The following is a 26,497-nucleotide window of genomic DNA, read 5'->3' as shown; positions in this document are numbered from 1 at the left end:
GTCTGTAACAGGCCGTAATTTAATTTCCCTCATTGTGGGGGAGGTGGTAACTTCATCAAAACTAAGGCACCAAATGGTACAAGTGTTACTGAATCCATAACCCATTTTATGAGCTTCTTTCACATACTCCAGTGAAAACAGCTTGTACTGTTTGTGCAGGAGCCAGTATGTAGTGTAATGGTTTGAGTATTGGACTATGACTCTGGAGGGTTTGATTCTCTGTTCAGCCATGAAACCTACTGGGTGACCTTGGGTAAGTCACATGCTCTCAGCCTCAGGGAAAGGCAATGGCAAACTTCTGAACAAATCCTGCCCAAAAAACCCCATGAATGATAGGTTTATAAGTCAGAAACAACTTGAGGGCAAGCAACAACAACAACAAGAACAATAACAACTGTTTGTATCATAAGAATAAATCATCCTTCATCAACATATTTTCTGATAGCAAACTTGAGTGGTCCAATACCAAAGGGGGCATCTTATGTATGTAGAGGCATATGTCTCTGAAGTAAAATTTATTTAACAAAACAAATCCAGATTTCTTGGCAAGAAAGCTGATGGCACTTATGAGACCAGGAAGGCTCTCAAGAAATTAGAGATCGGAGAAACTATATGAGTTTAATAGTGGATAAGTCAATGGTTGAGAATAGTTGAGACAGAGAACATGAGGATGTCAGTTGAAAACCATCCCAATTCAAAACACGGAAGGCAGGGTGGGGGCAGGGAGGGAACCGGTCAACTGACGCGCTTGGCAGTTTATAACCAGTGCTCTGGAGGTGAGGGTTATTGCTGAGAAGGAAGGATGCCTGCTATGTGGCTGAAAAATTCCCCACCACTATGCAGAACTACACAAGAATTATCTTGAGGGTCAAGGAGGGTCAGGCCTAATTATACTTGGAAAGGGCACCCCAAAAGAATACCATGCAGAGGAAGGCAATAACAAACTACCTCTGAGTACTCTTTACCTAAGAACATCATGTGAAATCCATGGGCTCCTCATAGACAACTTAAAGGCACACGTAGACACACAAGATTCAGTCCCCTCAACCATGCTGTCCATTATATATTATTACTTTTTAAACAGTGAACAATTACAAGGGTACAGCACTTAGAGAAATTTTAAATCTTTTGAGGAAAAAAACCTGGAGATTTATCCCAGCTTGTAATATTTGCACTTATTTACAAATATACAGATTGAACAGAGGGGAAAGCAGATAGTTTAAATATACCCGCAGTACAAATTTCATGCCCTCACATCAGATGTTCAGAGAGGCCTCCTCATATGTTCTTAGGATGATGTTGCTCTTGTTGTTGTGTGCCTCCAAGTTGTTTCTGAGTTATGGCAACCCTAAGGTGAACCTATCATGGGGTTTTCTTGGTGATCTTAGGCTACAGAGGCTGAAAGGAGAGGAGAGGAGAGGAGAGGAGAAGAGAAGATCTCCATGTTCTTTCTATGCTTCTGGCCACCAGCTGTAACTGTAGCCTGTCTCTTTTGTTCCCCTCTCTGTCTTACATACATGAATAAACACAAAATCACACATGCAGTCTTTCTCTCACGCTATCACCCTTAGTTAGGGTGGGGGGAAAGAAAAACAATGCCTATTGCCAAAATGGTTGCCACCTTCCAGGGTGTCTTCTAGTAACTGCTGACCAGTGGGAAACCTAAGGTCCCAGGACCACAGGAAGATATTGGCCTGGTTTTATTAAGCCCTGCTTTGCAAGCCACACACCACATGGGCTCTGACTTTGCCTGGCTTTGATTCTGGATGCACCAGTTCCAAGAATCTTAGTGGATTTTAACTGGAAAGCCATTTTCATATCCTTCTTACAAACTATTTACCTGTAATTTTTCTAACAAAAGACATGTCTGGCACCCTTTAACTGACAATTAGAGAAGCTTCCAGCAATCTTTCTGACTTGCACAATTCCCAAACCTGTCATATTACTTAATTTTAAAATTTGATTTACATCCAACCTTTACAATAATTACAAAAACTGTAGTTATAACTGTAGCACACTTAGTTTGGGAACTCTTCTTGCTTCAGGTCTGGGACTTCTACTGCTACAGCATACCACAGGAGAAGGGCAAGTCAGATGGATAGGGAAAGGTTGCCATTTACCCCCTCCCCATTCCTGTTGCTCATTCCTCTCATCAGCAGAATTCAAAGAGCCTACAAGCTCTTATTTCAGGCTGTATGAAGCCCTGAATAAACACTCTTCACAAAGAGGATGACATTGCAACATATGTCACAGGGTCCCACCTGTAAAGCAAATTTAGCACATGCCCCCATACATTTTGCAATATACACATAATAAAAAAAAGTTTGCATATGTGTAACCCCGAGTCGGAACAGTGTATGCAGTGTACTTTCCATCTTAGTCTCACTCTATGAGATAGGCTATTAATCATTATTAATTAGTAACCCACAAAGGCATGTGAGACTGCTTGTAGAGAGAGGAGAATGTCACCAAGGGAAGATTCTGAATTTGAAAACAGGACTTCATCTATTATACCTCAGTGGCTTTAACAGGGTGGAAGGGTAATGGTTCATCTTTCGCATGAGCTCTGGTGTGTTGCAATGTTGCTTAGTTCCCTACTTTTTTCTTGGCAGATACCCCGAGACAAGTGTCTGAAGATGGCAGGCAAGCAGGGCTACAGTTGCCTCTCAGATGGCTGTGTGGATGTTCCATCTTCTAGCCCTGAAGGCACTCTGAGCCTCAGTCCTCGTAGCCCAGGGCTGTGTCTCATCTCTCCTCCCATTGCTGAATCCCATTGGCTGAGCAATATGCCATCACAGCCTGAGTCACCATCAGAAATGAATGTCATTTTGGAAGAGCTTCTAGCTCCCATTACAGAAAAGCTTAAGTACTTGCTGAAGAAAGCAGAAGACTTCCAGACATACCTATTGTACAGGTTGAAGCTGGTTGGGCAATGGGTTAGGGAAACATATACAGCAAGCATCACTCTTTCCTCCAAGGTGAGGAAACTTTGGCCCTCCAGATGTGCAAGACACTATCCCCCAGAAGCCCCTATCATCATGGCCAATGGGAGAAATGTATGGATGCTATTGTCTAATACAGGACTTTTTAAGTGATCTGATGTAGGGGACCAACAATTTCTCCCCAATGTGCCAAGAACCAGTACCATATTTGTGCCTATTTGCAACAATTATTTCTTTTCTTTTCTTTTCCTTTCTTTCTTTCTTTCTTAGAAGCTGTCTAGGGACTGGATACAGATGGCTCAAGGACCAACACTGGTCCATGAACCACCACTAGTCTAATACATCTGAAGGGCTAAAGGTTCCCTGGAGCTGCTCCTGGCTGTCCAAACAGCCCATTTAAGGTTTACTTAAACATGAATATGGAAATAAGAAAGAGATGCTGATTGATGAGAAGATGAAGGAAAGAGGGGGGATGGGATGATGGATGGATGGATGGATGGGTGGATGGGCTGGTACTCAAACAATGTTATGTCTAAGGATGATGTGTCCCCAGGGCTAATTTCAAGAGGAGGGAAGGTATGTTTATCAACCATCTAAGTTAGCTTAGCTAAATCTCTGCTTCTGACTCGCTTCTTGTTCAAGTGTGTGCCTGCAAGTCATTTGCATTCCTGTCTATTGACTTATAATAAAAGGGAGAACTTTTGATCAAATGCAAAGATCCCAATATTCAGTTTTGTCTTTACTTTCATGTATAGTCATCAGGTGGTTCTTCCTTTTTGAAAGCCCTCTGACATCAGAGTCAGGTCAAACAATTCACTGATTTGGCTGAGTACTGGAAATGACTTGAACAGTGTAAGTGCTCACTGTTAGTAGCACTGCTAGTAACTGCAAGGTGGGCTTGAGGCAAAGGAAATTGGCAAAATACAAAAACAAAAACAAAAAACAACCCAAAAACAAAACAACAAAACAACAACAACAACAAAAACACAGCACTGCCAGGAAATCATAACATGCTGCCCTTCTCTTCCTCTGGGTGGCATTGCATCTCTCTCACCCACATTACTTCACTGGGATCACTACAAATTCCCACTAGTTTGGGGAAGGGAGGGTAGTGAGGAAAACTGGCCCCACATATGTATACTCCCAGCTGCTTTTGAGCTCATTTGTTGGGTGTCCCATAGTCTGAGGAAGGGCATGTGGAACAAAGGGTTTGCCACTGTTTGTCCTAGCCCTTGGGCTCTAAACCACACTACTGCTTATGGTCACCCTTTACTTATTGGCTATCTTAGAGCTTTACCACACACACGAGAAAATGAGAGTTAAACGAGAATTAAGTTAAATTTGAATTTAAATAGAACTTGCAAATTTGGAAAGTTTATCAGACTAATTGCTGCTAAAATGAAATAATGTGAAGTTAATCCGCAGTTAAAGTGAAGAAAACCAGTAGCTTTTTAAATTCGGTTTGTTTCCTCCATTTTGCATTTGGATTAACTTTGTGTTATATCACATTAACTGTGACGTCATGTGATAAACTTTGGGCATTTCCGGGTTATCTTTGCATCATATCACATTTAACTCCTGTTTTCCCATGAGATCTCACTAGTGTGGTAAACTTCTTAGAGAGAAGTATGCATTTTTGCCAGAGAGAGAGAGAGCATGCGTCAAAAAGCTGTCCAGTCAGCTGGTATCAGACAGGAAGTAGAATGTGGCAGATACTAGCAGAACAAGAAATCAATATGGCATCTTTTCCAACCAATGCTGCCTGTAAGACACTCCATGACGCTAGTTATCCAACATATGATAATGTTATCACATAGTAATTAGAATCTATTGACACCCTATTGATACCGATATCAAAATTGAAAGGCATACTCCATCTGAAAGGATTAACTTACAAAACTAGACAGTGCTTGAAATGGAAAGTGTTTTCACAATCCATGCCCTACCCTATGTGTTTTTGTTATTAATGAGAGCTGAGCTAAAGAGTGTATGATGACCTATAGTGGGCTTCCTATTTTCAGCAGGGACAGAATGCAGAAGGAGCAATTCGCCAAAGCTATGCCCACATTCCTACAGATGTGTCAGCCATACTTCCACTACCTGGAATCCACAGCACGCAGCTGTACACCTTATTTAAGGCCCCCACAAGAGCCGGTGCGGAGACGGGTGAGTATTTTGTTGGAAGACAGATAGGCCTTGTACAGTTGAGAGGTATGCTTTATCCAACCAGACTCAAACATAAAGAACATTCTATTTGTATCTTTATGAACCTAGGATGTACCTACACTGTAGAAATAAAGCAGTTTGACACCATGTTAACTGCCATGATGCTATCTTAAGACTTTTTCACACGTGGACCTATGTTCTTCCATCCCAAAAATGGTTAAAGTGGTGGCATTCCACAAAAGCAAGGCCATTTGCTATTGGTTATCACACACAGAGTACAAAAAGGGTTTAAATGCACATTAAAGTGGGCGTAGGGTTGCCATAAGGCAGGACCTCCAAACTGGGGCAAATGTAGGGCAACATTTTCAAATGTAGGACACGTTTTTTTAAAAAATGGAGGACACATGAAAAAATTGATACTTTTTTTTAAATGTTAATATAAATGCATGTTTCTTAGGCATGCTCAAAATGGAGGACATTTTGGCATTATTCCTAAACAGAAGGCTGAAATGTACTTCTCTTTCTGGCCAAACACCCCCCCCCCCCAATTCTACAAGTACATTTCCCACTCCCAAGCAGGCATAGCATTTGCAAGATCACAGGCAGACCCTTGTGCCATTGCAAACTACATTTCCCACTTCCAAGCAGGCATAGCATTTGCAAGATCACAGGCAGACCCTTGTGCCATTGAAAACTACATTTCTCACTCCCAAGCCTTCTTAGCAATTCCCCCCTTCCTCCTTTTCCTTGCCCCCTCCAACCCCCCCAAACCCCTCGCCCCCTCTTTTTCCCAGGTATGTCTCAACTTAGGAGGGATTTATGGGACAGATCCAAAGCCTTTTTTCTTTTCTAATGGGGGCAAAGCCTTGAGAAGCCCTGGACCCCTGAGAAGAAGAGGAGGGGGGCTTAGAGAGAGGAAGAAAGAGAAAAAGAAGATGAGGAGGGGGAAGAAAGGAAGAAAAAGGAGAGGAGGAAGAGGAGGAGGAGAAAAAAAACGGAGTAACAAGAAGAAGAGAAGGAGGGGAAAGAGAAAGAGAAAGGGGGAAGCAGCTTGCTTGAATGCAAATTCCTCCCTGCTTGGATGTTGCCCAAATAAGGAAGCAGAGGGCTGGCCAATAGAGGCAGGGCAGTGCAGCAGACCCCGCCCCTGCTGGTTTCAGTCCTCCTGCTGCTGCTCCAGGCATGCTTCGCAGGCAGCACTCTATAGAAGGCAGGCAGCAGCCCTGGGAGCTCAGAGTTGGGCAGCCACCCGGGGGCGGGGGCGGGGGCGGGGGCGGGGGCGGGGGCGGGCACGCCCCCCAGGGGGCGGGAAACTCCCGCCCACCACCGTGAAATGGCAACCCTGAGTGGGCGCAATGCGAATTTGGCTATCAAAAGGAGACAAACAAATCCCCCCCAGCACCCCCCCCCCCACACACACACAAGAAAGAAAGTGAGAAAGGAGAGGGCTTGGTTCATAAAGCTGCCTGAATCTACAGAGGGCTGAAACTCCCCGATGCCCTCCTTTTCCAGGACATGTCCTCCATTTCTCCTTCCTTTCCAGGAGGACTTCCAAAATGTCCTCCCTCTGCCTTCTCCCACCAGCTGATCCCTTAATTAGAGCCTGCAAAGAGGAGGAAAGCAGCCAGGTGAGGCTAAAGAGGAGTGTGTGTGTGTGTGTGTGTTTTCCTTTAAGAAGAAAGCATTCTCCCTCTTTGGCACAGCAAGGGAAGAGACATCTGGAGGCTTGGTTTTTCACATGGTGGCCATTACATGAAGGAAGTCAATTAGCAAGCAAAATGGACATACAAATATGGTAGTTTTGCGAATTTGCTTATTTCCTGATTCACCCCACATTCTCTCTGGAATCTCTCCTGATTGTGTGCAGAGTCATGTGAAAAGCAGCTGCGAACTTGTCCCTAAACCCTGGATGACCCTGTATTGGCACCACTTTAACCCTCCAATTTACCCCCGTGCAAAAAAGCTCCTATAGGATCATGGAGTTTATAGTTTGGCGAGGGACCAGACTTCTCCGACAGACCAGGCTGAATACCTCACCAAACTACAAATCCCAGGATTCCTCAGGATAGAGCCATGACCATTAAAGTGGTGTCAAACTGCTTTATTTCTGCAGTGTGACAAGTCTCTAATCTGAGAAGGAAGAGGAAATGGTTTCTAGTGATGAAAGATGCAGATGGAATAAAAATGCTTCTTAATTTGGTTCAGGGAAAGAAAATGAAATTATTTAAAAGGCTTCTGTTTTATCAAGGCTACCATTTCCCATTCAAAATCAAACATTTTTTCTGTAAATTTCCAAAATGGCAAGTTTCAGCTCCTCCTTGCACATGCCTTCAAGTCTCCTGTCAATTTATGGCTACCCCATGAATTTCATAGGATTTTCCTAGACAAGGAACACTCAGAGGTGGTTTTGCCCATTCCTTCCCCTGAAATATAGCCTACAGCACCTGGTATTTGTTGACAATCTCCCATCCAAATACTAACCAGAGCCAATTCTGCTTAGCTTCCAAAGCCAGACAGGATCTGATGCCTTTAGGGCAGGAGTTCCCAACCTTTTTAACTCAAGGAGTCCTAAGGGCTCCATCGAGCACAGGTTGGGAACCGTTGCTTTAGGGTATTTAGGCCAGCATTGCCAATGTTGAGGGATTATCAGAGCTGCAGTACAAAACCATATGATAATTTTAGCTGCTAGAAGGATGTATGAGAGAGGCCATTTGGCAGTGATCAGAGGAATCTCAGTCAGTTCTTGCCTGCTATTGCTCAAGACGTGGTCATTTCAGTCTCCATTCTTAGAAGAATGTCTAATTCAAGATGCCGTTTTTATCTTTATCCCACAGCTCCTGGAGATCTCTCAGCAACTGGCTTGCCAACTTGAGCAACTGGTTTTGATGTATGCTTCCTTCAGCTTTGTGTCCCTGGAAGACACAGATCCATTCAGGTACATGATAGTCTCCAAGACTGTAGCTCCACGTGCTTCTGTGTGGTATAAATGGCTACCATACTATTAGGGAAGGAACAGACAGATTCACAAATCTGGTGGTTGCTGGTCATTAAGTGTTCAAGAATGAAGAAAATTGGCTCTTCCAAATGAAATCAGTAGCAATTTTTGTACCATGAAGGACTCAAGATCAATCTAAAAATGATTTTTTAAAATCAATAACATTCTTTTATTTTGTAAAAACAAAACATTTTTAAAAGCTTAGGTTTTAAAAACTAGATTAAATATGTTATTTGTTTTTGGCTATCCCCTTCCCTAAGTTAACCTTGTTTTTTTAGGTTTTCACACATACAAACACACACATAAATTTAATTAAACCTGCTGTTCAGTTGCAACTACAGTGGGCTCTTTGTCTCTACTGTCCCACATGGATACCAAAATCCATTGATACTCACCCCAGTATATACAATGGTGTAGTAAAATGATGTCCATTATATAAAATGGCAAAATCAAGGTTGCTTTTTGGATTTTTAAGAAAATATATTTTCAAGCCAAAGATGGGTGAATCTGTGAATGCAGAATCTGTTGATACAGAGGGCCAATGATATCTTGGTTGTGCTTGGCTATTTAGAGGGCAGTCCCTACATATCACAATATAATCATAGAATCATAGAGTTGGAAGAGACCGCAAGGGCCATCCAGTCCAACCCCCTGCCATGCAGAAACTCTCAATCAAAGCATCCCCAACAGATGTCCATCCAGCCTCTGTTTAAAGACCTCCAATGAAGGAAACTCCATACACTCCAAGGGAGTGTGTTCCACTGTTGAACAGCCCTTACTGTTAAGAAGTTCCTCCTAATGTTGAGGTGGAATCTCTTTTGTGCTTCTATCCCATTTCCTATCTTGTTGTCTATATTCATGTCTAAATTCTATTTTTCTGTCTCAAAATCTCTACCAGTGTCTCATGTTTCTTCTGTGGCAAGTTTTGGTTGAATGAGACGCGGCAAGTTTCCATCTTTCAGTATTGCATCTCAGCGCCCTACACAGCTGCCCATGTTCCTCACAATTTATACAAAAAGATGCGCTGGAACCTTGACATCTTGGAAGGGTCTGCTGGCAAGAATCAAACACCAAAGACAGAATAGTGAGTTGTCAAACACACAAGTGATGTGCAGTGTGGGGAAGATAGAAAAGTGAATGATAGGTAGGGAGAGCAGGACAATTTAGATCATCCCTCCTTTTTTTCCCCTGGAGCCTTTTCGTGGAAATATTGTAGGAAAATGGAGTAGGGAATAGTTTCTTTTAGGATGGTAAATGAAATATTTGAGACAATGTGTTCATCTTTTTTCTTCTACCCCAAAATTATTTCTAAAAACCAAGTAGTGGCCAGACTTGTATGTATAATTATGTACAATACTGTATTACAGTTCCTTGTCTTGTTTCCCTTTTCTGTTGTTTATTTGTTGTTTTTTGAGAAAGAAATGAGTACTTTATGCCTAACTTATTGAGGACTCTAGGAGACCACATAATTTTGTTCTCTTGATGTTGATGGTTTCTTCTGTTTTTATTGTGTTTTTTTTTCCTGCTTCTAATAAACCAGCAAAACCAAAAGGGTTCACAATCTTTGCTTCAAAAATAAAACTAAATTTAATTTGCAGTTATTTTTGAAGGAACTGCACTTTTATTTTAGTAAACATAATTTTATGTCAAACCAAGTTATAAATAATCTATGCCGCTACAATAACAGAGCAACTTTATACACTGAAAGGGCAATAATATTGCACTTTTTTCATTTAAAAAAATACCCCCCCCCCAATCAACAGGGGGGAAAAAGTCTCCCATGGCTTCAAAATTTCTGGAAAACTTACATTTGTAACAGAGGGACTTGAATAGTGGCACAGATCAATGGTTACCCTCTCTCCTACCTTTTGGGTTTAGAGAATGGAAGCATTCACTAGGTATTACTGATAAGCTGCTGCAAGTGCTGTTTTTTTAGCCTAGTGCCAAGATGGCATCAGCAATGGTTTGGTGAATGGCCTGTGTTCATAATGTAACCGTCACTGTCTGTACTGTACTTTCGACATTTCATTTCTCCCTGACCTCACTGTCTACAATTCCCACTTTAGCCATAGATAGACCAAACATTCTGAATACTTTCTGTGCATCTGTTATAGCAGGCAATCATCTGTAAAAGCTCTCTAAGGTTTTTAAGAAGCTCCTCCTGCAACAGGCAAGCACAGCTCACCTTTTAGAAGCTGCTGTAGTGGTTTTTATTATATTTTGGTTGATGGAACCTTGAATGAAGCTTCTTCCTCATTCTGATCTTTTGCGATCTCGCCCTTTTCTTGCAGCTATTTCCTGTGCTTCCGCGACACAGGTGATGAAGCAACAGTGAAGATGCAGAAGCTCTGGTCCATTGGACGCTGGGTGCCTGTAGATCCAGACAGCGAGCACAGCTCTGATGTGCTCTCTTGGTATGTATACAAAATAGCAGGGCTAGTCTAAACAGAGCAGGAAAACATCAGGCTGGCAATAATGGTGCTCTGTCTAGCTTCAGTCCAACCTTGATATAAAAACTACAATATATCTGGATCACTGTTTCTCTAGCATGTTATTTATTTATTTATTGTATTTATATCCTGCTCTTCAGCTGAAAGGCAAGCTCCATGCATATTTATATGACACAGACGAAGTCCACTGGAATACATTGTTTTCTTTTGAATGGGTCCAGGCACACATTTAACCATGGGTGACTGGTCGCTTACAAAGTGATATTTAGGGACTGTTGCAATAGCCAAACAGAAAAGTACTGTATTGTCTTTCTGAATGGCCACTGAAATTGTTCACATCTTCAGTTGGACCCTTCAATCCTGTATTTCCTTTCCTGCAAGCTGGTCTGCTGCTGAAGCTTGAGCTCCTTATTAGCCAATGTTTTTAATAAAATCAACACTCCTTCTAAATTCCCCAGCAAACCCTCACTCCACCTGCAAACACATAGAAATCAACTGAACTTCCAAATATTATCAGTCCTTAAACAATGCAGCAGAATGGATGGGTTCAATGAACCCATAGAAATGATCACGGTGATGTAGAGTGAAGAATGTCACACTGCTCATCTGCACAGATAGGAAGATGCTCTGTTTCAGATCTGGTTATTTCTCCACTTACTGTAGGGGTGCCGAAAGTGTGGTTGTTGGGCTCCAGAATCACAGGCTTCAAAGTTTTCCCAAAGCGCTCTGGGTCACAATTTCACCATATTTGGCTGGGCTGGAGCATTTTAGGCCCAGGTGAGATATTTCTCCCCAGGAGGAAGTAACTCAGATGTCAACTCCTGTTAGGAGAGAAAAGGCCTATTCTTTGCCTAAAATAGGCAAAAAGTTGGGTTTTTAGTTGTTGTCTTTTACAAGAAGGTGCTGTCCTCCAAGTTTTTCCTCCTCCTGAAACCTAAACAGATTCTAGTCCACTGAAGTCTTGTCAAATTATTAGTGGCACTCTCCAGGAACTCTAGCAGAGGCCCTTCCCATCATTAGCTAACTGATCTTTCATGCAGAGATGTTGGGCACTGAACCCGAGACTTTCATCCTGAGAAATACATGTTCATTCAAAACCTATTGTCCCTACTTGCCACAGAAATATATTGGTACATCTTGTGAAGCTGGACGATTGTTTATGGAAAATAGGTAAATGATATTAGCTTACCTCACAAGGCTGCTTTTTAGAACGTAGGGATAATTTATCTGAAACCCAGAAAAGATATTATATGACTGACAAAAATGCCCATAAGTTGACAGAAGGAGGGGTTGTTACTACCCCAGAGTCTCTAGGAGCTGAAAGCAGTAACGTTTCCAACAGCCTCATGTGATAGGTCATTATCATTTTTTATCATGAATGGACTAATAAATTGGTGGGTGGGTGAGCACAGGTTTGCATTAAAGTGTTTGTAATGGGGGTGATTGGGCCTAAAACCCTAAAGACACCAGATCCATCTGATCTTGGAAGCTAAGTAGGGTCAACTCCAGATAGTGCTTGTATGGGAGATTGTCAAGAAAAGCCAGGTGCTATAGGCTATGTTTCAAAGGAAGGATCTAGCAAAACCACCTCTGAGGATTCCTTGCCTAAGAAAGCCCTATGAAATTCATGGGGCCATTATAAGGTCACTTTATGGTACGTATATACATACATAAGGGGTGATGTACAGTACATGACAGAAGTACAATAAAGCCTGTAATAGTGGCTTCAGCTGATAACAGCAAAATGCAAAGCAAAGTGCTTGTTGCACTGATGCATGATTGTAGGCTATAGCTTGGTTGGCTGGCCTATCATGTCACATAGCTAAGAAAAGAAATATTGGGGTATCAGCCTATGAAAAAGCACAATGAAACCAGAGTTATGTTGGCCACAGACTCTCTTGCTATGATTAGAGTATAAAAACCGTATATGCCTTTACAACCAGTAACCTTAGCGGTATTTGCGACCCTGGTAATACATGTAAGGGTTGCCTTGCTGTAGGAAAATGGCTCACAGTTTGGGTGTGAGAGAAACGAATTTCTCCACCTTATATGGGAGGCATGTTGGTGTAATAGATATTCAGTTGCTGTGTGTGGTTGAAAAGGGGGGGAAAACCCAACCATTGGCTTCATCTCTCTTCCACAGCCAACCTGTTTTCTTTATTTGGATGTCTGTATCATTGGTGGATATGTATCTTAACAACAACCCAGCAGGGCACAGCATATGGCAGCTTCTTTTTTTTTTTTTTTTTTTATTATATATTTTTGAAAGTATAACAGCTTTTTCTTTTTCTTTTACATTGATTGTACATTTTCCATTTCCTCCCCACAATACATACAGATGAACATACAATCATGTTTTTATTCCCACTTATCGTTTATACATTCTTCTTTTTCTTAAATAAAACTTCCATCCTCTGGAAACTTACTTTCATATTGACATTTGAATCTGTTAATCTTAAAATTATAAATCGATGTTCAACCAGTTCCTTCACCTTTTCTAGTTTATATTAATATCTGCTGATTTCTTCCAAATTAAACATGAATTTTTCCATATTTGCCTATTGTTTGGTTCTTTAACTCAAAACTCTTTTGTATTTCTGGCCATACATCATTTTTTCAACCTGGAGTATTCCTTTCTTATGTTTCTGTTATAATTCGTCGTTACCTAGCTCTATTTTTGCAGTTTTATCCTGTGTTTTCTACATTCGATCAGTATTATCTTTGACTATTTACAAGAATATTCTTCTTCCTTTACATGCTAATATTTTTCATATTAAGGCCTATTTATCTTATTAGAGATTTCTTGTTTACATACCCAGCAGTATATTGCTATACATTAGTATTACAGGCTTTTCATAATATACATTTCCATTTAATTTTTAGAAAATTATAAAAAATTTTCCAGCATGATTGTACTTCTTCTTCTGTTTTGTCTTTCATCCATGCAGTTAATCTGTCCATTTCAGCTGTCTCGTAGAGCTTGATAATCCATTTTTCTAAAGATGGTATTTTTGTGCTCTTCCAGAATTTCGCATATGTTATTCTTGCACAGGCTAATGCATAAAATATGAGTCTACCATTTAATTTCATCAATTCATTATCTACCATTCCCAACAAAAACACTTCTGGAGTAAATGGGATTTCAAGTTTTAAATCTATTCTCAGACATTTATATATACCAATCCAATATTGTCTTGCTAACTTACACGTCCACCACATATGAAAATAAGACCCAGTTTCTTTTCTACATTTCCAACAAATAGAATTTACATTCTTGTACATATAAGATAGTTTTCTGGGGGTGAGGTGCCATCTATATACCATTTTATAAATATTCTCTTTTATTTGTTGTGAAGTTGTGTATTTCAAATCTTTCAACCAAACTTTAACCCAGTTTTCGTATTTTAGGTTATGACCTACATTCTGAGCCCATTTTACCATAGTGTGTCTGACTACTTCCTCTTCTGTATCCCATTCTTGCAACATTTTATAATAACTAGAGATCAGTTTTGTTTTTCCTTTTAGCATGATTTCTTCCCATTGCGTCTTTTGAGTTTCTATCCCCTTTGACTTTTTATCAATTTTCCATCTTTCGTATAATTGTCTATGTAGGTACCAATGGCATATTATACCTGTTTCTCTTAGTTCTGCCTGAGATTTTATTGCTGCTTCTCCTTCTGAATTAATTGTTAATAAATCTGAATAATATAGCCAATTGGGTTTCCCTATCCCTTCTTTACCAAAAAAAGCTTCGTGAGGGGAACAACATTGTGGAATGTTTTTACAAAGTCTTATTTTTAACTTTTCCCATACTGACAATAGAGCTCTTTTCACAATATGATTTCTGAATTCCTTGTGTATCTTGTCTTTATCGTAAAAGATATAACCATGCCAGCCATATCTCATGTCCCCTCCTTCTAATGCTAAGGTTTTTTCTTCATTCAACAGTATCCAAATAGATAACCAGTTTAAAACAGATGCAAAATAATACAGTTTCAAGTTCGGTAAGCTCAGGCCTCCTCTACTTTTACTATCACACATGATCTTCTGATTAATTCTGGCTCTCTTCCCTCCCCAGATGAACTTTGAGATATCTGCCTGCCAATTTTTTAGTGGTTTAAATGAATGCAATATCGGAATAGTCTGAAATAGAAACATAATTTTGGGTAGTACATTCATTTGTATTACCGCTATCTTTCCAAGGAAGGATAGCTGAAGATTTTCCCATTTCTTTAGGTCTGCTTTAATTTCCTTCCATGTTTTGTCGTAGTTGTTATGGTAGAGATCGGTATTTTTGTTTGTCAGTTTGATTCCCAAATATTTTACTTCCTTTTCTAAACCAAAACCACTTTCCCTCAGCAGTTTCTGTTCCTCTTTACTATCAATATTTTTTGTCATCATTACAGTTTTACTCTTGTTAACCTTTAAACCAGATATCTCCTCAAAATCTTTCAATACATTCACCAAGGGTTTAATTCCTTTCTCGGGGTCTTCTAATATAAACACAATGTCATCAGCAAATGATCTTAATTTAAATTCAAACTTTTTAATTTTTACACCTTGAATTTCTTTCTTGCCTCTTACTGTGTTACATAAAGCTTCTAAAACAAAAATGAAGAGAAGAGGGGACAGGGGACATCCCTGTCTCGTACCTTTAGTTATGCAAAATTCTTCAGTTTTTTCTTGGTTAATGATCAATCTGGCTTTTTGATTATTATAGATTTCTCGAATCCATCTTAAAAACACTGGACCTGCTTCAACCTTTTCTAACATATAAAATATTGTATCCCAACAAACATTGTCAAAAGCCTTTTCCAGATCAGTAAAAATTAGCGCTAATTTTTTTTCGTTGTGATTTTCAAAGTATTCTAATACGTCCATTATAATCCGTGTATTATCTTTAATCTGTCTCTGCGGTAAGAACCCTGATTGATCTTCATTTATCCAGCTTTTCAGTATCTTCTTCAGTCTTTCAGCAAGTATTGTTGTGAATATTTTGTAGTCTGAGTTTAGAAGTGAAATTGGACGATAGCTTTTCATGTCCAATGGGTCTTTATTTTCCTTTAACAGAATAGTAATGTTTGCGTTGTTCCATGTGTCCGGGAATTTACTTTTCCCTATTGCATTACAGGTTGATTTTAACGGTATTATTAATTCCTCTTGAAACTCTTGATAATATTCTATTGGAAGTCCATCAGGACCAGGGGATTTCCCTTTTTTCCCTTTCTTTATCGCTTCTATCACTTCCCCTACACTGATTGGATTATTCAGTATATCTCTTTGTTCATCTTTGAATAATAATAGATCAGCTTTATCTAGAAATTTTTCTATTTTGTCTTTTGATAGTTGATGTTTTTTGTATAATTCTGTGTAGAAGGTTTTGAATTCTTGTCTAATCTCGCTTTGGTTCATTGTTAGTCTTCCTTCTTTTGTTTTGATTTCTGTTATGATATTCCTTTCTTTATGTTTTCTAAGCCTATATGCTAACCAACGACCAGGTTTATTAGCTTTATCAAAAAAGGTTTGTTTCATGTATCTCAATTTTTTTTGAATTTCTTCATTTTCTTCCAGGTCTATTTGTTTTTTTAAAGTATTAATCTCTTTTTTGATTACTTTATTTGTTGTTTGTTTATGTAATTCCTTTTCCTTCTGTTGTAGTTCCTGATATAGTAGGTTTAATCTTTCTTTTTTCTTTTTCTTCATTATCAAGTTTTGTTGAATAAAGAAGCCTCTTATGACAGCCTTTGAAGCTTCCCATACTATGGTTATATCTATGTCTTCTTTTATATTTTCTTTAAAAAAATATCTCAGTGTTTCTTTTCCTTTTTTCAAAATTTCTTCTTTGGATAAGAGTGAGGTATTTAATTTCCATGAAAATTCTAGTGGTCTACTCCTAATTATCATTTCTATTGGGTTGTGATCCGAGATGGTTCTAGGTTGGGAGTCTATTGAAATTATATCTTTACACAATATTTTGGATGCCATAAAAAAATCAATTCTTGATAAGCTTTTATGTCTTTCTGAGAAATAAGTGAAGTCCATTGTCTCTTTATACTTAAATCTCCAGGCATCTAACAGTGCATGTTCCTCTATTAATTTATCAAAAGCTTGAGGAAGTTTCCCTTGTGTTTTTTTCTTTTTTGTTTCTGATTTTCGATCTAATTCTGGGTTTATTACTCCGTTCCAGTCCCCCATTATCAACACTTTGTCATAATTATGATTTCTCAATTCCTGATTTAGTTTTTTAAAGAAAGTCTCTTTCCTATCTAGCGGAGCATAAATCCCAACTATCAACTGTTTTCCTTCTAAAAAGTTTACTTCTATGCCAATGTACCTTCCTTCATTGTCAGTGAACAGTGTTTTTGCTTTAAATCTGCTGTTTACATATATAACTACACCTTTTTTCCTTTGTGTATTGGCTGTAATAAATTCATTGCCCAATCTAGTATTTTTCAATAGACGGGTATCTTTCTTTTTTATATGAGTTTCTTGAAGACTAACAATGTCCAGTTTTTGTTTTGTCAGATAGTGAAATACTTTTTTACGCTTTTGGGGAGAGTTCATACCTCTTACATTCCATGATAATAGCTTAATTTTCTGCATTTTTTTTGTTTATTAATTATCTTTTGTATTATACTGTTTTCTTATTTTCTGCTAATTCATACCCTCCTGTCTTTCTTCCTCTTCTGCTTTCTCTTCTTCTTTTTCTTCTTTATTTTCCTCCTTCTCCTGTTCATTTAAACCTTTTTGTAATATATCCCGATGCTTCTTGATAAAGTCCTTCATCTTCATCACCGAGTTGATTCTGAATACTTCATCTTTAAATCTAAAAGAAATTCCTTCTAATCGTTCCCATCTATAATTTATATTACACTTATTTAATATAGTCGTCAATGGCCTGTAGTCCATTCTTTTCTTTAAGATCCTGGAGGGTATATCTTTAAAAATAATTAATTCCTCACCTTCAATTTCTAGTTTTTCCTCGTAACTCAATTGTATGAATTCATCTCTGATTTTTTTTCTTGTAAAGTAAATAATAATATCCCTGGGTAATTTTTTTTGCTTTGCAATTTTTGAATTAATTCTGAACATTTTACTAATTTCCCAGTGAAATTGTTCATTATCCGCTCCTACATAGTTTGCTAAATGAGGTGTTAAATACTCATATAGGTCTTCATTTTCTTTTTCTTTCAGGCCCCGTATTTTGATGCAATTTTCTCTTTGTTTTAGATCCTGTAGGGCTCTTTCATCGAGATCTCTTTCAAAATTTTGTTCTATGTCTACCACTCTTTTATTTATTTTAATTGTCTTTTCTTCCATTCTTTCCATATTTTCCTCAATCTTCTTTATATCCTTTGTTGCTTTACCTAATCCTTCCTTTAAGTCTTTCAGTTCTGATCTTATTTCTTGTCTTATCTCCTGCTTAATTTCTTTCCTTAGAGCTGCCACGTCCCTTTGCATTGCCTTCATATCTTCCTTCATGTCCAAATACATACTTTTAAGCTCTTCCAGTAATGCCATTTGATCTGGTTGGGGAGCGGCCGCTTCCAATGATGGTCTTCGAATTGTGGCGATATCTTGTTTTGTTTTTCTTAAGTTCATTTTTCTATAATTTCTGCTTTCCTCTCTATTTCCTTGGGTTTCCTTAGGTTTCGAGTCTCAGCTTTCTATATCTGCCTTTGAATCTCTTTTTCGTTGCTTTGGCCTCCGCTTTCCCCGTTCGCTGTTACTTTAAGTCTTTCTTGGTCTCCCTCTTATTGCTTTGGCCTTTATTTCCCAATTTTCTCTCTGTGTTTATCTTGGAGTCTCTTTCGTTGCTTTGGCCTCCGCTTTCCTTATTCAATGTCACTTGAAGTCTCTCTTAGTCTTTCTCTTATTTGCTTTGGCCCCTGCTTCCTAACTTTCTCTCTGTGTCTGTCTTAGAATCCCTTTCGTTACTTTGGCCTCCGCTTTCCTCATTCACTGTCACTTTCAGTCTTTCTTAATCTCTCTTATTGCTTTGGCCTCTGCTTCCCAATTTTCTCTCTTTGTCTGTCTTGGGATCTCTTTTTTTTTGTTTTACTCTCCACTTTCCCCGTTCACTGTCACTTTATGTCTTGCTTGATCTTTCTCTTGTTGCTTTGGCTTCTGTTTCCCCAACTTCCTCTCTGTGACTGTCTTAGAGTCTCTTTTGTTGCTTCAGCCTCAGCTTTCCTTGTTCACTATCACTTTGAATCTTTCTTAGTCTTTTTCTTGTTGCTCTAGTTTTTGCTTCCCACTTTTCTATCTGTGGCTGTCTTGGAGTCTCTTTTGTGGCTTTTGCCTCCACTTTCCTTATTCCCTGTCACTTTAAGCTTTTCTTGGTCTTGTTTTTATTGCTCTGAGCCTCTGCTTCCCACTTTGCTATCTGTGACTGTCTTGGAGTCTCTTTTGTGGCTTTTGCCTCGGCTTTCCTTGTTGCCTGTCACTTTAAGCCTTTCTTGGTCTTGTTCTTGCTGCTCTGAGCCTCTGCTTCTCACTTTGCTATCTGTGACTGTCTTGGAGTCTCTTTTGTGACTTTTGCCTCAGCTTTCCTTGTTCCCTGTCACTTTAAGCCTTTCTTGGTCTTGTTCTTATTGCTCTGAGCCTCTGCTTCTCACTTTGCTATCTGTGACTGTCTTGGAGTCTCTTTTATGGCTTTTGCCTCAGCTTTCCTTGTTCCCTGTCACTTTAAGCCTTTCTTGGTCTTGGTCTTGTTGCTCTGAGCCTCTGCTTCTCACTTTGCTATCTGTGACTGTCTTGGAGTCTCTTTTGTGGCTTTTGCCTCCACTTTCCTTATTCCCTGTCACTTTAAGCCTTTCTTGGTCTTGTTCTTGTTACTCTGAGCCTCTGCCTCTCACTTTGCTATCTGTGACTGTCTTGGAGTCTCTTTTGTGGCTTTTGCCCCAGCTTTCCTTGTTCACTGTCACTTTAAGCCTTTCTTGGTCTTGTTCTTGTTGCTCTGAGCCTCTGCTTCTCACTTTGCTATTTGTGACTGTCTTGGAGTCTCTTTTGTGGCTTTTGCCTCAGCTTTGCTTGTTCCCCGTCACTTTAAGCCTTTCTTGGTCTTGTTCTTGTTGCTCTGAGCCTCTGCTTCTCACTTTGCTATTTGTGACTGTCTTGGAGTCTCTTTTGTGGCTTTTGCCTCAGCTTTGCTTGTTCCCCGTCACTTTAAGCCTTTCTTGGTCTTGTTCTTGTTGCTCTGAGCCTCTGCTTCTCACTTTGCTATTTGTGACTGTCTTGGAGTCTCTTTTGTGCCTTTTGCCCCAGCTTTCCTTGTTCACTGTCACTTTAAGCCTTTCTTGGTCTTGTTCTTGTTGCTCTGAGCCTCTGCTTCTCACTTTGCTATTTGTGACTGTCTTGGAGTCTCTTTTGTGGCTTTTGCCTCAGCTTTGCTTGTTCCCCGTCACTTTAAGCCTTTCTTGGTCTTGTTCTTGTTGCTCTGAGCCTCTGCTTCTCACTTTGCTATTTGTGACTGTCTTGGAGTCTCTTTTGTGCCTTTTGCCCCAGCTTTCCTTGTTCACTGTCACTTTAAGCCTTTCTTGGTCTTGTTCTTGTTGCTCTGAGCCTCTGCTTCTCACTTTGCTATTTGTGACTGTCTTGGAGTCTCTTTTGTGCCTTTTGCCTCAGCTTTGCTTGTTCCCCCTCACTTTAAGCCTTTCTTGGTCTTGTTCTTGTTGCTCTGAGCCTCTACTTCTCACTTTGCTATCTGTGATCGTCTTGGAGTCTCTTTTGTGGCTTTTGCCCCAGCTTTCCTTGTTCACTGTCACTTTAAGCCTTTCTTGGTCTTGTTCTTGTTGCTCTGAGCCTCTGCTTCTCACTTTGCTATCTGTGACTGTCTTGGAGTCTCTTTCGTGGCTTTTGCCTCAGCTTTGCTTGTTCCCCGTCACTTTAAGCCTTTCTTGGTCTTGTTCTTGTTGCTCTGAGCCTCTGCTTCTCACTTTGCTATTTGTGACTGTCTTGGAGTCTCTTTTGTGGCTTTTGCCTCAGCTTTGCTTGTTCCCCGTCACTTTAAGCCTTTCTTGGTCTTGTTCTTGTTGCTCTGAGCCTCTACTTCTCACTTTGCTATCTGTGATCGTCTTGGAGTCTCTTTTATGGCTTTTGCCTCAGCTTTCCTTGTTCACTGTCACTTTAAATCTTTCTTGGTCTCTTTCTCTCGCTGCTTTGGCCTCTGCTTCTCGGCTTTCTCTCTAGGTCTGCCTTAGAATCTCTTTGTTGCTTTTTGTTGCTTTAACCTTCACTTTCCCCTTTCGTTGTTGTTGTCTATCTTTCTAATCCTTTCTCCAGCTGCTCTTGCCTCAGCTTTCTCTGTTGCTTTTTAAAATCTTTCTGGGTCTTTGTTTGTTATTTTCAGTCTCCTCTCTTCCTCGCTGCTTTTTCCCTTACTTGCTTCCCCTTCACTCCCTCGCAGCTGATTCCGTCTTTGATTCTGCAAACTAATTGAACAATCACTTTCTGCTGCGTTGGGTTTTCAGAAACTGTTTTCCTTCCCAACTTTTAATGTGTTTAAATTTTAAATTAAATTATATATTCCAACCTTTGGGATTAGAGCTGGACTTTTATCTTCCAAGTAGTCCTTCTCAATTTGCTGAATTTCCCACAATTTAACAAAATAAAGTGATTTTTTCCAGCATTTATTGAGAGTCTGTATTCTATTTTGTGGATTACTCACGCCAGGTTCGTTCTCTTTCTTGGCTCTATTTCTCCTCGTGGTGGAGTTTTTACTGAAGATATCTTTTTCTCTTCAGTTGCCAGAGGATTTATTTCTGAAATATTTTCTTCTTCTTCTTTTTCTATTAAAATTGGGGGCAGTTCTTATGCCCTAGGGCTTCCCACAGGAGCGGTGATACTCTTTCTCCCCTCGGTTCGTCCTCAACTCCCCCCCCCCCGCTGAGACGAGGGAGGATAGCTGGCAGACGTCCCTGGGTTTCGCAGAGCCTCTTCACTTAGGCAATGCCATGCCTAAGGTTTTTCTTTACTGCGATGGAACTTACAGTAAAGAAGCCGCTTCTGTGGAGGACTGTCTCCGGAGTCTCCTGGAAACACGTCCAGCGAGCTGCCGCTCCCAAAACGGAAGTCGAAACCATATGGCAGCTTCTTAATAATCTGTTAAGAGATGCTGAGGTGCCCACCTGCTGAGGAGTGCTCAAAGAACATACTCTAAAAGACTATGGATCTAATTGTTTCCAGACTTTTAAAAAATGTTGACACTTTTAAGGGGGGGTACAATCCTCAAAGTGTTTCTAATGTATGAAATATAATATTCTAGGGATAATGATAAATTTTGAGACTGGAGATTTCTCATAATTACTGTTAAGTGTAAAGTACTGTCTATGCATTTCTCACCCAAACTGAAATATGAGCTCTTATCAAAATACTGAGAAACAGTTTTTGCTGGTATCTTGAAACTCTCAGGTTATACACAAGATAGGCAGTGTTTTATTCTGCATCTGTTTCCTCTTACCTCTTTAGGTCAACCCCCCAAAAATGCAAAATGTGTCTTATTTTCAGAAGTTATCATAGCCTTCAGTATGGCATGTTGAAAAATAAATAAATCCTGCTCTGCAAAGACACATAGTCATGAATTTTAACACAGCTGAAACATCAGATTATGGAGTTTATCGCACTGCGTTCTGAGACCGTTCTCATCACGTGATGAGAACGGAACGCATTTGAGTATACCGCACAGTATGTGTTCCAATCGGGTTCTCAGAACGCTTAAATGCGTTCCAAATGTGTTCCAGGAGGGTACAGATATGAATGTGTTCCCAGAGAGCTGGAACGGGATGAGAACGTTCCAACAGAGGTGTGTGCGGTATTCTTATGTGTTCTCAAATCCGTTCTCGCATTCCTCCGTCTCCTGATTGGCTGAAAGAATGACAGGCAGGGAGGGAGGCAGGCAGGCGAGCGACTGCAGTGAGGGAAGCTGTGTGTGTGTGAGGGGGGAAAGAAGGAGGGAGGGAAGGGAGGAAAGTTGGGACAAGTGAGAGAAGAGGAAAGAAGGGAAAGAGAGAGAAAGAGAGAGGGAAACAGGGGGGCCAGAGCAGAGATCAAGAGGGAGAGGGTCTGGCTGCTTCTGCGGGGGGCCTCTAGTGTCATGTCCAGCGGGGCTCCTGTGCTGGCAGCCTGCAGGAGGCAAGGATGGCAGGAATGCCCAGGACCTTCTCCTCCTTCCCTCCAGGAAGGAACCCACAAAAGCTCCTCTGTTTGGAGCAACACACAAAAGCAAGCAAACAACTCCCAGAATTCCATAGCAAAGAGCCAGACAAGAATTAAAGCGGGGAGGGAAGCTCACAGGCCCCACCTGGAATATTGTGTCCAGTTCTGGGCACCACAATTCAAAAAGGAGCGTGTCCAAAGGAGGGCGACTAAAATGGTGAAAGGTCTGGAAACCATGCCCTACAAGGAACGACTTAGGGAGCTGGGGATGTTTAGCCTGGAGAAGAGAAGATTAAGAGGTGATATGATAGCCCTGTTTAAATATTTGAAGGGATGTCACATTGATGAGGGAGCAAGCTTGTTTTCTGCTGCTCCAGAGACTAGGACCCGGAGCAATGGATGCAAGCTCCAGGAAAAGAGATCCCACTTCAATATTAGGAGGAACTTCCTGAGAGTAAGGGTTGTTCGACAGTGGAACACACTCTTTCCTCAGAGTGTAGTGGAGTCTCCTTCCTTGGAGGTCTTTAAGCAGAGGCTGGATGGCCATCTGTTGGGGATGCTTTGATTGTGATTTCCTGCATGGCAGAATGGGGTTGGACTGGATGGCCCTTGTGGTCTCTTCCAACTCTATGTTTCTATGATTCTATGAAGGCACACATTACATGCGCACACACACAGGAGGCAAAAGGCTGACAAGCAGCCAAAATGGGGAATTGGGATGACAGCAGAGGACTCTTCTTTTCTAACCGGTTTAAAGAGCTGCTATGGCTGCCGGGGCTCTGCCCTTGGCCCAGTCCCCTCCCTGGCAACTTGCTTTTCTTCGGCTTGAAGAGACCTGCATGGAGCTCCTCCTTCTTCCCAGCCTTGCAAAGAAGGTTTGGGATGTAACTTGCATCCCCATTTCTCTTTCTCCCTGCCTTCCTCCCGATCCCTCCTTCTTCCCTCCCTTCCCTCCCTCCTCCTTTCCCCCCTCTCTCTCTCACACACCCCCCTTCCCTCACTGCAGTCGCTCGCCTGCTTGCTTTCCTGCCTCCCTGCCTGTCATTCTTTCAGCCAATCAGGAGACGGAGGCGGCCTTGGTGGAATATGTTCTCGGAACGGTTTCAGGAATCGCTGTGCGGTAAAATGCAGTTCTGATCACGGTCTGATCACGTTCTAGTTTACTAATGCAGTAATATCTGTTCCAGGAAAGTTCTCATCACGTGATGATAGGAACGTTCTCAGAACGCAGTGCGATAATCTCCTATGTTTTTAATTTCTTTTACAAGAAATTATATGAAAACCATAAGAACCAAACTGATATAGCAGTTAGAGTGCTGGTCTGGGACTTTATTGGAGAAATCCAGGCCATTGTCCCCACTGATGAAGCTCATTTTAGGTCAGCCACTCTTTCTCATCCTAACCTACCTCACAAGGCTATTGTGAGATGAACATGGGAGGGAGGAAAGCCATGTATGCTGTCTTGAGCATAACAGAAAAAAGGCAGGATTTAAAACTAATGAAAGAACACACAACACTCTATCACTGGATGCTCCTGAACACAGTACAGTTATAATTTGATGGCTTTCCAAAGTTTTATGAGATGTACCTAAAACATATGTTACAAACTGCTGCCTCTGTTCTGATGAGTGGGATGTAATTTCCTACACATTTTTAGCATGGCAAAAACAAATGTAGCTTATACTTGCTGTTTGGTTCAATATTATGACTGACAACTGATAACTGAAAGATGGTACATGATGACTGCAAGAAAACAAACAAAGAAGCAACCATGGAAATGATAAACAGGCAAAAGGCATTTCAAACACTGATATTTATTTATTTGGAGGGAGAAGATCTTAGGAAAATTACATTTACATTTTTACTATTACTTTTTTGGATTATAGCCAAAATCTCCCATTTTAGCTGGGAGATTCTGGAAGTTGTACTACCAAAAAGTGACTTTTCGGAGATTTGATTTTATTAGAAACACATTCTGTTGGAGACAAGTATGTAATAGTTTAGTACTAGGCATCACCACAAGTGACTGGAAAAGCCTAGGAGAAATATATTCTATACATACACCTGTTGGGATGCCTCACAGTTTATGTCTATTTAGAGCAAGCGTGGGAAAGTGCAAAATGTAAGCCACAGATAGCCCCAATTATTTTTTGATAGCTCCTAGGCCCCCTCAGAACATACGTACACACCCAATTTTTTTCCAGGCAATAAATCTCCGTTAAATTGCCACAAAACTGCAAAAAAAATTGATAGTTTTAGTTCATTCCCTGCTACAAATCCCAAACTCAGGAAGCTTGCCAATTTTTTTTTAGAAAAATACTGAAAGCTTGCAAAAAAGGAAGATATGTAGGTAATTTTAATTTGTTTTTACATTTTTGCAGTAAAGGTTTTAAAGTGTTTTTATCTTGTGAGCTGCCTTTGGTCCCTTTCCTTGGAGAAGGATGGCATAGAAATGAAATAAATAAATAAATAATAGGTTTTTCATTTTTCAGCCAAAAGTGAAGGTGATGTCATGTCACTTCTTATCACTCATGATATTTCAAATATTCGCTTTTGGCAAGCACAGAAGTGAAATATCCTCCCTGCATAGTTCCTTACTACTGATCTAGAGCCATGCTGTAGTCATGTTGACTGTCCATTAAAACAAGGGGAGTGAGCTCCCTGGGAACATATCTGGATAGCAGGAATACCATCAGAATTGACAACACTGACTTTACACCCTTTCTCTGTATAGGGTGTTGTGTCACCAGCCCATGGGAGATTACCAGCAGCTCCTGACCATTGGATTTGAGGAACCTTCCCACACCTTAGCCACAGATCTCTTTGTGCAGATGTTTAATGCTCAGTGTTCAGGCCTGCTTAACCAAGAGTCCTCCTGCTAGGTGAGTCCAAAAGAACAAGTGGATATGGATGGATGGTAGACCATCCATATACCTTAACTGTGTTTTGCCAAGTTCAGTTCTCTGCTTCCCACTAACATCACCAATACTAAATCAGTAGGCACATTGTGCTAGGTTGTACAGCAAGATTAGGCTAGAGTAGAGCTATCTCACTTTAGGATTTGAGGTACCAAGGGACCAAAAATAATCTTGATCCCCCATCACTTCTGCTTCTTTAGCCCTGTTCTTAGATTACATTACAAATTTGAAATATATATATTTTTAAAAGTTAGTGGCCACTGCTACTGGTTTCCCACAGCTGGCCACTGATCCCTGTCAAGATCAAACATATCACAGACATGTGAAGACCCTTGTGATCTCTCTTACATGCTGCTGTGGGACAGAGCTGAAGTCCAATTTTCTTTCTTTCAGGGACAGCCGGAGACACTTCATGATGGCCAGTTACTGAACACAGGCTAAATGTCTAATCTTAGCAATTTAGGGCTTTATTTCCTTCTGAGGGCACATTCTTCTTGTTCCCACTTCCTTCTAATCTCTAACCATCTGGCTCGTGGCTCAGGGCTGATCCATGTCTCTGGAGGAGAGATCCCCAAAAATGTTGGATTGTTTTTAAACAAATGCATGGTCTAACTTCATGAATAAAGCAATATATTCTGTTTTTACACATTTTTTTTAATACTGGTGGCTATTTCCAGTCTTGATCCTGATGTAGAGCAGCTTTGCTAGTATGTGGAAGGATGTGGAGTGGTCATTATCTCCCCTCAGCTCCAATTTTTTCTTATTCATTCACTGATTCATATTTTTAATATCTAAGATGCCACAAAATAAGAAATATAAAACTATCTAAAAACGAATGCTACCAAGAAGCATAAAAATTTTATTAAGCAA

General features: G+C 40.3%; 1 protein-coding gene across 1 annotated transcript; it reads left to right on the top strand.

Moving 5' to 3' along the window:
- The first annotated feature begins 793 nt into the window (after nt 1–793).
- On the top strand, nt 794–26,271 carry CUNH19orf67 (chromosome unknown C19orf67 homolog). Its single transcript, XM_089533060.1, has 8 exons — nt 794–877; nt 2,613–2,643; nt 4,964–5,108; nt 7,943–8,043; nt 9,002–9,187; nt 10,395–10,517; nt 25,444–25,591; nt 26,021–26,271. The coding sequence occupies exons 1-7, from the start codon at nt 838–840 to the stop codon at nt 25,589–25,591; spliced, it is 774 nt and encodes a 257-aa protein (XP_089389186.1). The 5' UTR covers nt 794–837; the 3' UTR covers nt 26,021–26,271.
- The last annotated feature ends 226 nt before the right edge of the window (nt 26,272–26,497 follow it).

The sequence above is a fragment of the Sceloporus occidentalis genome, unplaced genomic scaffold (assembly GCF_023333645.1).
Source record: "Sceloporus occidentalis isolate IW3139 unplaced genomic scaffold, rSceOcc1.0.p SCAF_1, whole genome shotgun sequence".
Taxonomy (NCBI): Eukaryota; Metazoa; Chordata; class Lepidosauria; order Squamata; family Phrynosomatidae; genus Sceloporus; species Sceloporus occidentalis.
The sequence above is the reverse complement of the archived record's forward strand: the minus strand, read 5'-3'. Positions and strand labels throughout refer to the sequence as shown.